Genomic DNA, 12,544 nt, shown 5'->3' on the forward strand with positions numbered 1-12,544 from the left:
GCCTTTTCAGTGTACCGACTTGTAAAAATTGTTTCTTGCCATTTTATGCTCTATTAAATCCCTGTGATATTTCCCCAAGGTTGCACTTTATAGGCGATCCCACTATAAATTGTGATTGGAAATTTAGAAGTGACTTTTTTTTTTAAGATTTTATTTATTTATTTGACAGATAGAGATCACAAGTAGGCAGAGAGGCAGGCAGAGAGAGAGAGAGGAGGAAACAGGCTTCCCGCTGAGCAGAGAGCCTGACATGGGGCTCGATCCCAGGACCCTGGGATCATGACCTGAGCTGAAGGCAGAGGCTTTAACCCACTGAGCCACCCAGGTGCCCCTAGAAGTGACTTTTAACATCGTGTATTTTCACATGTCTCGAGAGAGCAATGTCCAGTTGAAATTTAAGTTTTTTTCTTATTAAGTGTTCATGGGATGAATAAATTGAAGATGGAGCTGCTAGTTTTAACAAGAAAGTGAGTTTGTTGTCCACAGGCCATTTTCTTGTGTGCCATATGGGATCACTGAGGATCATTTAGTCACAAAATGGAGCATGCATCCTCTTATGAGAGTATGTAAATTTGTCCCAAATTATTATTATTATTATTTAAGATTTTATTTATTTATTTGACAGATAGAGATCACAAGTAGGCAGAGAGAGGGAGAAGCAGGCTCCTGGCTAAACAGAGAGCCCGATGTGGGGCTTGATCCTGGGACCCTGGGATCATGACCTGAGCTGAAGGCAGAGGCTTTAACCCACTGAGCTACCCAGGCACCCCCCCAAATTATTTTTATAATCTTAGGTGATTAGTGAGAAGTGATGCTGTTTGCAATTTGAGATCCATTGTAATTTTCCTTGAACGTCCCAAAGAGCCATCCTTCTTACTGTTTTCATTAGGACTGTGGTTCAAGCTCGGTCTTACTGGGATAATCGTCCAGGCCACTTGGTTTTCTGTTGCTTCCTTTGGACTCCTTTTCTTACCTGAGTCTATGTATGTGTAAAGAATAAAATGTTGCAAGTTAGGTTGGCTTCTTCTTGGTACATTTAGATTTTTTGCTAGTTAATAATCCTTGGTATGTACTCATAATTCAGAAAAGCAGTCCAAATGTTAACAATGTGGAAATAACCATCCCAGCTCCATGGCTCGTAGCAGGCCTTAATAAGCATTTGTCCTGTGGGTGACCTGTGCAGAATGTCTGCAGGAAGGCATAAAGGCTTCCTTCCCGGTGAGGGCTCACCAGTGACCAGAGCAGCACAGAGGCGATGCGTGAGCTGACAGGAGTGGAGAGAAGGTGAACTCAGTTGATTTTGATGAGGTTAACTTGAATTTGTTTTAAAATCTCGGCTCTGGAAATACACTTGGCGGTTTCTTGGGAAACCATATAGGCAACTACCACGTGACCCAGCAAGTTCACTCTTGGGCTTTTATCCCAAAGAAATGAATGTTTATGTTCACATAAAAATGTATACACAAATGTTCATAGTAACTTTATTCTTGATAGCCAGGAGCGGGAAGCCATGCCCTTCAGAGGGTAATGGTTAAACAGTGGTGCCTCCATACTCTGGAATGCTGTCACCAACCGAAAGCAGCAGCTGTTGATAACAAAACTTGGATGAGTCTTGAAGCAGTTATGTTGCATGAAACAAGCCAATGCTGAAAGGTTGCATGCTCCGCAGTTCCACATACATAACATTCTTGGAGTGCCAAAATTATAGGAATGGTGAATGGATTAGTGGTTTTTAGGGTTAGGCATATGGGGTGTGTGGAAGGGGAGTGTGGCCAGTCACTTGCAACAGGAGGGATCCTTGTGGGGCTGGCAGTGGCCTGTGTCTGACTGTATCCATGTCTGTTGTGGTTGTGATACTATACTATGTAGTTTGCAAGATGTTACCATTGCAGAGGGCGAGGGTGGGGGGTGATTACAGAGGACACTTGATCTCTGTTATTTCTTACAACTGCATGTGAAGCTACAGTTACTTCAGAATAAAAAAGTTTTATTTAAAAGAGGGTGGCCCTGGGACGCCTGAGTGGCTCAGTTGGTTAAGCAGCTGCCTTCGGCTCAGGTCATGATCCCGGCGTCCTGGGATCGAGTCCCACATTGGGCTCCTTGCTCAGCGGGGAGCCTGCTTCTCCCTCTGCCTCTGCCTGCCATTCTGTCTGCCTGTGCTCTCTCTCTCTGATAAATAAATAAAATCTTAAAAAAAAAATAAAATAAAATAAAAGAGGGTGGCCCTTGGAAGAGGGAGGGGGTAACTTTGCTGTGGGCATTAATGAGGGCACATGATGTACTGAGCGCGGGGTGTTAACGCGCAATTGATGAATCACTGAAACTAGCAATACAGTCTATGTTAATTTAAATAAAATAAAATTTTGTAAAAACCGAGAAGTGCCGCCCTCACCCACTAAAATAATTCGTGTTTGTGAATTCGCATGTATACGACACATCTGTTGAGGAATGGTCTTATTTTCTTTGCACTGGTTGGAGTGGGGGATGCTTTGGGGGAAGTGAACAAATTGCATGCCAAATTAAAAATCAGGAGCACCTGGCTGGCTCAGGTGATTAAGCATCTGACGCTTGATCTCTGCTCAGGACTTGATTTCAAGTCCTGCGTTGGGCTGCGTCCTGGGTGTAGAGTCTCCTTAAAAAATCCAACAAGGAAGGGTTGCACAGCGTGGAGTGTGTCCCCCTCCCCAGCCAGGTGTGGAAGAGTTCCTAAACTAACTTACTTCGCCCCTTTGCCTCTTGAAGAGGATGTTGGAAAGGAGGTTTGGCAATTCCCACTTGGGAGTCATGGTACACACTTTACTGTCCGGTCCTCTCACAGGCAGACTTAAACATTTCTGTTGGTTCATCCAAGAGCCATTGCAATTCCTCCTTTAATACATTGCATTTGTAGTTTTATGGTCAATGAAGTATCTTTCCATAAAGTCACCTTTTATCCTTACTATTTGCAACTCTTATCTTAGCTAGTGTTTGACCCAGCTCTGAATAGGTAGGTAATTTGCTGGAAGGTCCCATAGGTGCTAGGTTGGAGAGCCCTGGTAGGCACAAACCTGGGGCTTCTGTCTCCCAAGATCCGTGAGTGCTCTACAGTACCAGTGGCCCTAGAGCCCGGGGTCTCAACAGTGGAGTTCCAGAAACCTTTTAAGGGGAAAAAAATCTGTATTTGTCAACTTTTTATTTAGTCAAGAAAAATATCTTTGTAATTAGTGTACGTTGTATCCATCTTTTCTTGAGGAAAAAAGATGTGCTTTTTAAAATCGAAAATATTTGTGAAAATCTTTATTCCTAACTTTATATCTCCTTGTGGATCAGTAAAAATACCGTTGCAGACAGATTTGGGAATCACTGTACTAGGTGTTAGATCTGTGCTGGATTTTAAAATCTCTCAGAGTGGCATTCATAACCAGATTTTAGATAGGTGTCTTTTGACTGAATGGTTTGTTAAACTTACTTTTCGTGTGTCCTTGATGATGTCAGTCTGTAGAGGTTTGTAGCGTCACTAGAGAGGAGCATGTGTCTATTACTTCACCTCACATGCCAGGGCAGGACAGCTCCAGAGATGGGGCAGTTGGACATGGAGTGTGGATCCTTGCACATGTCAGAGCCTAATTCTTCAGTCTCTTAGAGGAGCATCTGTTTCAAGACAGTTCCCCAGAGTCTCTGGAACAGTGGTAGGAACTCCGGGAAATACACTGGTAGAGGAGGTATCAGCTCTGGAAGATAGGCGGGGCTGTACCTGTGAGGGTGTTGCCACTACACCTGTCCATTCATTCTGTAAACGGTTGTTGATCCATGCATGCTGATGGGCGTGTTTTTTTTTTCCAACAGCAAGTGCCACATATGTCACATTCTAATTAGCAAGAGGTCAGAGATGTGGTCATCACACTGCAGCAGAAAGGTTTTGTGGTTTAAACTTCCGTAACTCTGCATGTTGTGCGTGGCTGGATTCGAGAAGAAACCTGATCCCTGTTAGAACATCCCCAGCCACACAAAGTTCACGTTTAAAACCCCAGTTCTTCACTCTCCAGCTGTTCCTTGCTTTGGCTTCTTTTCAGAGAAGCTGGACTGGTAAAAATTGGGCTTCCTTATGCCCCATTTTTGAATCATAAAGGTGGTTGCTGGAGTGGCTTCTTTTTAAAGTTTGATTGGCAGGGGCCAGTGGAGTGTTGCTTATGGGTAGGTCGGGGTTGGGGGCTTCTCGCCAACAGTGTTCTTCGCTAAAAATCTTGGAAAGGAGGTTTCTGCTTGCCCAGAAGACCCCTATGTCTGTTAATGAGTTGGATGCCCTGGTATTCAAGACCAGAGCAGCTGGCTTCTGAAAAAGCCGGCTGGGATGACGGATCCGGGTTCATAGAGACAACGGAGACTGGATTTGCTGGCCTGCAAAGGAGCATTGTCTCCAGTTTTCAGTGTTTGTTTTAGCTCACATAATTCTGTGTCCCTGAGTCAGGAGGCATCACCACCAAGGCCCGGTCTAAAGGAGGAGGGCTCCAGGGCTGAATGTTCCACAGGTTGGGGTCAGGTGTGGTGGTCACGGCCAGCCACAGCCCAGTGGGTCTCTTCAGGGGTTCCTTCTGGGGCCTGCTGCTTGGAACAGAGGAAGCTCAGGGGCTGCAGCCGCGTGCAGCAGAGGCACACCCACGTTCGAGTTTTAATGGTGAAGGCAGCAGAGGGAGGCCTCCATGCAGGATGGCAGGTGCATTTGGGGGCGTGTGTATGTCTGTGAGGTACTTTCGGTGGGCTCATTTCCTTTGACACAATCTTTTTTTTTTTTTTTTTTTTTTTTTTTAAGATTTTATTTATCTATTTGCCTGAAAGAGAACGATTGCCTGTGCCCATAAGCAGGGGGAGTGGCAGGCAGAGGGAGAGGGAGAAGCAGACTCCCCGGTGAGCAGGGAGCCTGATGTGGGGCTCAAGCCCAGGACCCTGGGATCATGACCTGAGCCGAAGGCAGACGCTTAACCCACTGAGCCACCCAGGCGCCCCGTGACACAGTATCTTTTTACCCATTGGTAGAAGAGTGATCTTCTACTCCTGTTTTCTCTTTGTCGGATGGCATTCATTCTGAGTTGCGATGCCCACCTCAGCTGTGGGTGGGCTTCAGTTGCTCTTCACCATTTTCAGAGTAGGGAGCTGGGATGGCCCCTCCTGTGGTGGCAAGTGAGGTTCTGGGGGTTTTATTAAGTGCGACGACAGACTCGAGCTTTTATGTACATTTTTGGTGCGGAATCAGTTTTGATTATATATTTATAACATTTTAGGATGAAAATTTTCAAATATACACCAAAGGTGACAGTTCTAAAGTAAGCGGCTGCCTGTGGGTATAGCCTAGGTTCTGCCGTGACATTTGGCTCCGGTTTTGTCTCATACATCATCTCTCCGTCTGTTCTGGTCGTTGTTCAGTTCACGTTTATTTATATATGCATCTACTGGATGCCTCTGCCATATAATCCACTTTATCCTTATGATGCCTTTTAGAGTGGCCGAAAATTGGGGTCTCTATCTAAGTATTAACTAGAGTCCAGTATTTAGTTATAGTTGGGTTTTTTTTGTTGTTTTGTTTTTTAAGTAATGCACACATGTTCAGTATACCGTTTAGTTTTGACCACTGCTTACGCTCCATCCCTACCAAGATGTAGACCATGACCATCACTCTGAAAGCACTCTTCCCAGGTGTCCCTGCCACCACCTGTCCAGGGCAACTGCTGAGCAGTTTGGCTGTTCTGGAACTTCATACATACGGCAGTATTTTATGTTTCTTTGTTTCTTTCTTTTTTTTTTTTTTTTTTTAAGGTTTTATTTATTTATTTGACAGAGAGAGATCACAAGTAGGCAGAGAGGCAGGCAGAGAGAGAACGGGAAGCAGGCTCCCTTCTGAGCAGAGAGCTCCAAGTGGGGCTCAATCCCAGGACCCTGAGATCATGACCCGAGCCAAAGGCAGAAAGCTTAACCCACTGAGCCACCCAAGCGCCCCGCATTTTATGTTTTTTTTTTTTCTTTTGTATTCCGTTGCTCCAAATGTAGCTGATGGGAGCCTTTACAAGTCAACTCCTTGTCCTTTGGACTTGTGTTAATGTCCAAGCACTTCCTTGCTTTTTAAACATTTATTTATTTATTTATTTGACACCAAGAGAGAGGAACACAAGGAGGGGGAGTGGGAGAGGGGGAAGCAGGTCTCCCGCCAAGCGGGGACCCTGATGTGGGCCTCGATCCCAGAAGCCTGGGATCATGACCTGAGCTGAAGGCAGGCGTTAAACGACTGAGCCACCCAGGCACCCTGCTTCCTTGCTTTCTGATATGCAAGTGACCAGGCTCCCACAGTTCCGTGGTGAGGGGCTGAATTAGCCATCTCTCTGGGGAGCTCCTTTTAGAAAGTTAGACAATATCAGGTCTGTAAAACCTGGAATGAAAAACTCTTAGCCTTCTGAAGCCTTGGTTTAAGTTCTGTTGTTTTTAAAGTCTCCACATTTGATGTTCGTGGTGGCGGTGGAGCGTAGCACGAAGAGCTGGTGAGTGTGCAGTGAGACGTTGGCTCCTGGCACCTTGTTGGTCTCGGAAGGCAGGAGTTTCTTCTCTACATTGTGCCAGCCAGCCAGGTCCACAGGGGCAAGGCCCTTGTCTGAGGTGTCTGTCCCTGTCCTGGAAGCCAACCCTGGGGCCTCGTCTGAAGAAAGTACGTGCTAAATACATGTTGAGTAAATCAGCACGGTTGGAGCATCAGCCTTCGCTACTCAGTGGGATGCAGTTCCGGCGTCGACGTGGCCAGGAGTGGGGCCCGTCTAGCATGGGCTGTGGGCTGTGATTTCTCGGAATCCGCTTCTCGGTTGAGATTCTGGGTATCTTGAGTGTTGGTTGAATTTTTGAATGATGTGTTGTGGCTGCGCTTTTATTAGGAGTATGTAAGTCCGTTCTGCAATTAAAGAAAGAACCGGAATGGCAGTTTTCAGACATCACAAGTGAATCCCAACATACCCGTCTCCCAGCTTCGGTGGCGGTCAGCACTGCACCGGCCCATTTTATCTCCGTCCGCATCTCCACCGCCTGCCTCCCTGGGATGTTGTAGAGCAGATACCAGGAATGTACTTGCAACCGTAATTTATCTTAAATACTACCTAACAGGTAAAGCATTCTTTTTGAACCCAGCCTTGATATCCATGTTCCCAAGTGAAGGAATGGGAACTTTTTCATGCGGGATGCACTTTGTGTGTCAGTCACTGCTTAGCTGCCCAGGGCAACCTGGCAAATAGAGATCTTGTTGGTAGAAGAAATTGGTGCCGTTGTGAAGGGTTCATGGGGTTTGTGCAGCTTGCTCTCTGTGGGTTGACTTGTTTAATTTTCAATCCTCCTGCAAAGGTAGAGGGGCCGTATCTGTGTCACAGGTGTAGAAGGAAGCTGCAGGGAAACTTGAGGGCCACATGGCTAGTGGCTGGACAGGCAAGCCTAGGTGTGTGCGGAAGCTCCCATTTGGTGACAGAGCGGAGCCCAGAGATTCACTCCTCTCCCCAGCCCTCCCACAGCATAGCCTTTGACCCCTGCTTATCTGTAGCCCCCTCTAATTCCACCTTTCAGCTTTATAGTTCCACTTTGAAACCTGCAGATTTGCAGTTAGGTTGTTAGGTAGTTTTGAAGCATTGTGGGAAATTCTTGTTTTGGCCCATCACGTCCAGGTTTGTCCTTGAAATGTGTGCCTTTCCAAATGGGGCCTGCTGCCCTGGCTGGTGACTGACCAAGACTGAAGGAGCTGGCTGTTGTGTGGTTGGATGGGAGGCGCGCATTCTTCTCTTGTATATTACTCTGATGGATTTTGTTGTTGTTGTTTACTCATTTGGAAGATTTCAGTGTGGACCAGACTGTTTGCACAGAGTGGGAATTGAGTAGGTTGTAGTCAGCCTGTTATTTAGAGCCCAAGATGGTAATTACAGCTGTGCTTGTCCTGAGGACTTCTGTCACGCACTTGCGTTCTCTCGGCCTCCAAAACGGAACGCACAGGTGTGGCCACGTGGAGCCTTGGTTACGTCCACCTGATGTTGCAGAAAGTTCTTGCCTTTCCAGTACAGAAACTGGCTTTCTGTCTCCTGCTTTCCTTCCGTCTTTTTCTTTCTTTTTTTTTTAAAGATTTTATTTATTTATTTGACAGACAGAGATCACAAGTAGGCAGAGAGGCAGGCAGAGAGAGAGGGAGGAAGCAGGCTCCCCGCCAAGCAGAGAGCCCGATGTGGGGCTCGATCCCAGGACCCTGAGACCATGACCTGAGCCAAAGGCAGAGGCTTTAACCCACTGAGCCACCTAGGCGGCGCCCCCCCCCCCCATCTTTTTCATTACCTTCAAAGACCAGAGCTCGCTCCTTCTCTTTTTCCTTCTTCAAGCACCAAGAGTTTGCTGAACATTTATTGGAGGCTCATAGGTTTTTATTTTTTTTCTTTATTTGTAAAAACTGGCATATTTTACATTAAAAAAAGATGAAAGGAGATGAAATAGAAAATTTACGGGATGTGGGTGGGAAGTCGGTCTGTTTTCATTTTTATGGGATTTTATAATTAGCTGTTTTAGCAGTGACTACTTGGAATAAAAATGTGTCCTGGGTTAACAGGGCCCCTTCCTGTGGCTGCACCACTGACCTTCATCCTGTTCAGCGTCTGGCTGCTAAAATTCATCCATCTGTGAAATATTTGAAACTAAAAAGATTTTCTGATCTTATAGATAGTTGAAGTATTGATAACACCAAGGAAATCTGTCACAATTTGAAAAGATAAGCAAACATTTGATTTCCAGACACTACAGAAAAAAGAAGTAAAGATGGTAAGTTTTTTTTAATCATACTTCTTTATTCATGATATTCAGAGATGTGGCATTTCCCCAAGGCATTTGATTCTCCTGTTTTTTCATTAGACTTTTTGAATTACAAAATACTACTACATCATGTCAGAGTTCACACTCATACAGATACAGACACACATACAAATGTTTTAGGTTAGGTTGAGTGTGGCCCCTCTCAGCTGCCTCCAGAATGAACAGCTGTTCCATCTGGTTGTCCTGCTTCTCAGCCTACTCTGACACAAGTGATAAGGCAGAATTCTGAGTTGGGCAGCCTGAAAGATAGCCGGAGGGGGGTGTGGTGTCTGTGCAAGGTTTTAAACCGAGTGTTCACATTTCCAGCGTCCAATGCGAATTTTTGTGAATGACGACCGCCATGTGATGGCAAAGCATTCTTCTGTTTATCCGACCCAAGAGGAACTGGAGGCGGTCCAGAACATGGTGTCGCACACAGAGAGGGCGCTCAAGGCCGTGTCCGACTGGATAGACGAGCAGGAGAAAGGCAGCAGTGAGCACGCGGAGTCCGAGAATGTGGACGTGCCCCCAGAGGACGAGGCCAAAGAAGGGGCTGGGTACGTGTGAGGTTCCGGGAGGGTGGGGAGCCTTCCAAGAGAGATTGGCCAGCATCGGAGTGAGCGTCTCCTTTTCTAAGAAACTCCAGCCTTTCCAGGGACTCTGGGTTCTGGCTGCGTGGACTCCCTCACTGAGCATGCATTGTGTGTCCCTCAGGGAGCAGAAGACGGAGCACATGACCAGAACCCTGCGCGGCGTGATGCGCGTGGGCCTCGTGGCAAAGGGCCTGCTGCTCAAGGGGGACTTGGATTTAGAGCTGGTGCTGCTCTGTAAGGAGAAGCCCACAACCGCCCTCCTGGACAAGGTGGCTGACAACCTGGCCATCCAGCTCGCTGTGAGTGTGACTGCCTCCCCGGGGTGGGGTCGGGTCACGCTTGTCGAGGACAGCGGGACAGAAGAGAGGCCACTTGTGCTGTGCATCGGGAGACGCGCCGCAAAGCCCCCCTCGCATGTGCTTGAGCACGCCTGACCCCGAGGTGACGGCAGGATGCTGCAGGGCTGCTGAGGTTCTGGGACGGCGCCTGACTGACCACCATGGGCCCAGGCGCTGTCAGCCGGGAAAGACTCTGTGCCTACTGTGTGCTGGGCCGTACCAGACTGCAGCCCTAAGTCCACGCTCCATCCAATGGGGTGGATGTGCGAGTATGCAGAGGGTTGGGTAGAAGGTACAATGATTAACTCTTCCTCCCTGATCCGAAACTGGACACAAGAGCTTTTTAAAAACCAGCCTTTGTGTTTCATTACCAAAGTGTTGCATAAATAATACCCTCAATATTTCTTGTGCATTTACTATTTACTATACCAGACTCTGGGTCAGGCATGCTGTTGGTATTCTTATGTTTATGTATTTATTTATATGTGTTTATACGTTTCCTCCCCGTAATGATCCTTTAAGATAGGGTTTTGTTGTCCGAGTATTTCAGGAGATGTCACTGGGGTGCGAGGAGCTGAGTAGTTGATCCCAGGACCCCTGGTTGTGGGTCCGGGGGTTTCAGGACCTCCGTGCGTCACCACTGTGTGCTAACTCCTTGGTACACATTCACCCTCAATTCAGCAACAGGATTAGCAGAAGAATAAGTAACAAAACCAAACCAAGAAGTGGAATTCCTTAGGGAAAGACACTGTTCGTTTTCAAATGTAAATATAGATTTTTTATTTTTTCCCCATGTGCCTGATGACTTGGGATTTGGGATAGAGGTCAGAATTGAGTGTGGAGCTGATGCAGTACAGTGGGTACTTCTGGAGAGCCAGGTTTCAGGTTGATGAAGCCCTAACTTTCCTGTTTTGGTGGTCATTTTTATGTTAATTTTAATCCCTGTCTATAAAGTATATTTGTTGATGAAAATTGCGTTGTTGTAAATGTTTCCAAAGGAAAGACCTCTTTTCTCTTTTTGTAAAGTCTTTCAAGAAAGATACAAATAGAGTGTATTTTTATTGATTAGTGGTTTTTGACTGAGGCAGTTTTGGCCCTCACAGAGGACATTTGGTGAGTTGGAGACAGTTTTGGTTGTCACGGCAGGGGGAGTGGGGTGCTGCTGATCCACTGGGTGGGGGCCAGAGGTGGGTGCTCAGTGTCCGCAGGCCGGAGGCTGTTCCCATAGCCCAGGGGGTCCCTGGTGCTGAGGTGGAGAAAAACCCCCGGTTCTTCAGTCTGCATTTGTCCTCTCCTCAACGTGATAATGCCTTTATGTTTCCCCTCACAAAAACCATGATAGTTTGAATTTTCTTGATTAAGGCACATAAGCTGGTATAAAGGAGAAAGCAGAAGCCAGGTGAACGTCATTTTATAGACACATGCATTAGCAGCAAGTACATGCTTTTCTGTGTATGCGTCCTGTGACACAAATCACTTACTACACCGTCTCTTTCCACACTGATGGCTGCCCCCCGCCCCCAGCAGTGGGTTCCTCTGTGCTGGGGGTTGTGTTTGCACATGGTGTCGGTGTAAGCCTCCTGCAGCCTGGTGGTGTAGGTCTTGTCACAAATTCCATTTTACACATTAGAAACCAGTATCTCAATGAGATGAAGTGACTTGCCCAGAGTTACACAACTCCCGCGCGACACAATGAGGATTCACACCCTTGTCTCCTTCTCCCAGACCCTGAGGTATTGCACTGTGAAGCTCCCCGTGAAAAATGACTTCTCTGCGTAGTTAGAGACCTCGGCTCTGGAGTACCCAGAAAATGGCCAGAGACCTGGTGGGCAGGAAGGAGGTCCCGATCCCCTAGATGAAGGCACCGCTATCCCATCTCCATCCAAGAAGCTGCCACGTGTGCTGGGGTAACCCGCAAGGCAGAGCTGTTGATGGCCTGCCTTGGGGAGGAAGTGTGTTTGAAAGTTGCATTTTCTTTTGTAGGCGGTCACAGAAGACAAGTACGAAATACTCCAGTCTGTTGACGATGCTGCAATTGTGATAAAAAACACAAAAGAGCCTCCGTTGTCCCTGACCATCCATCTGACATCCCCCGTTGTCAGAGAAGAAATGGAGAAAGTATTAGCTGGAGGTAGGGAGGCTGAGAAAGGCCAGCAGGACTGTGGAAACTTGGTGTGCCCTCACCAGGCAAACGTGCTATTCAATTTTAGACTGCTTTGCTAAAAGGCTGTTGGTGTAGCTTTGACCACCTGTACTCTGAGACCCCGTCTCCCGTGCAGTTTCAGCACTTGGGAGTTTGACAAAACAGTTGCACTAAAAGTGAGTAGCACTTTTCTTAGAGGATTGCACCGTTGTTGTTGTTTTTTTTATCTGAATCCTTGAGTGTTCTCATCAGTGTTAACTTGGTTTTTCTGTTGAGCGTTCTCTGGCCTTGGAAAAGTGTGTCCCTGGTGATTTTACATGGCTTGTAAATTCTGGAAGACAACCAGATGGTTTCTGCATGAACATCATGTTGGAGTCGTGCAGACAGCTTGTGTTGCAGCAGAACCAGGGGCCGCCTCGCTCCTCCGCTTCCAGGGGCCGCTATAATCAGCTGCCGGGACTGGAATGCAAAGAGCTGCTACTGAGTTTTGGATAAAGTTGTAAACAGTTGTGTAATTTGCAAAACCAAAAATCTCAGAGGCTCATAACGCTTTCGTAATTCAGAGGCCACCAAGGGCCCCTCTGGTGTCTCTTCTGCGTGTAAACTGTTTTTAATCTGAGCTCTCGCAGCGCAGAGCGGAGGTC

General features: G+C 46.9%; 1 protein-coding gene across 4 annotated transcripts in view; it reads left to right on the top strand.

Annotated features, from left to right (window-relative positions):
* The window catches only part of ILF3 (interleukin enhancer binding factor 3), a 28,297-nt gene that overhangs the window by 3,567 nt on the left and 12,186 nt on the right, over positions 1 to 12,544 (top strand). For all 4 annotated transcript variants that reach the window (XM_059389015.1, XM_059389016.1, XM_059389013.1 and 1 more), the window contains exons 2-5: positions 8,698 to 8,796; positions 9,154 to 9,383; positions 9,541 to 9,718; positions 11,741 to 11,888. In XM_059389015.1, coding sequence (XP_059244998.1) covers positions 8,794 to 8,796; positions 9,154 to 9,383; positions 9,541 to 9,718; positions 11,741 to 11,888 — 559 coding nt within the window. In that variant the 5' untranslated portion in view covers positions 8,698 to 8,793. The remainder of the gene's footprint in view (positions 1 to 8,697; positions 8,797 to 9,153; positions 9,384 to 9,540; positions 9,719 to 11,740; positions 11,889 to 12,544) is intronic.

The sequence above is a fragment of the Mustela nigripes genome, chromosome 2 (assembly GCF_022355385.1).
Source record: "Mustela nigripes isolate SB6536 chromosome 2, MUSNIG.SB6536, whole genome shotgun sequence".
In the NCBI taxonomy this organism is placed as follows: Eukaryota; Metazoa; Chordata; class Mammalia; order Carnivora; family Mustelidae; genus Mustela; species Mustela nigripes.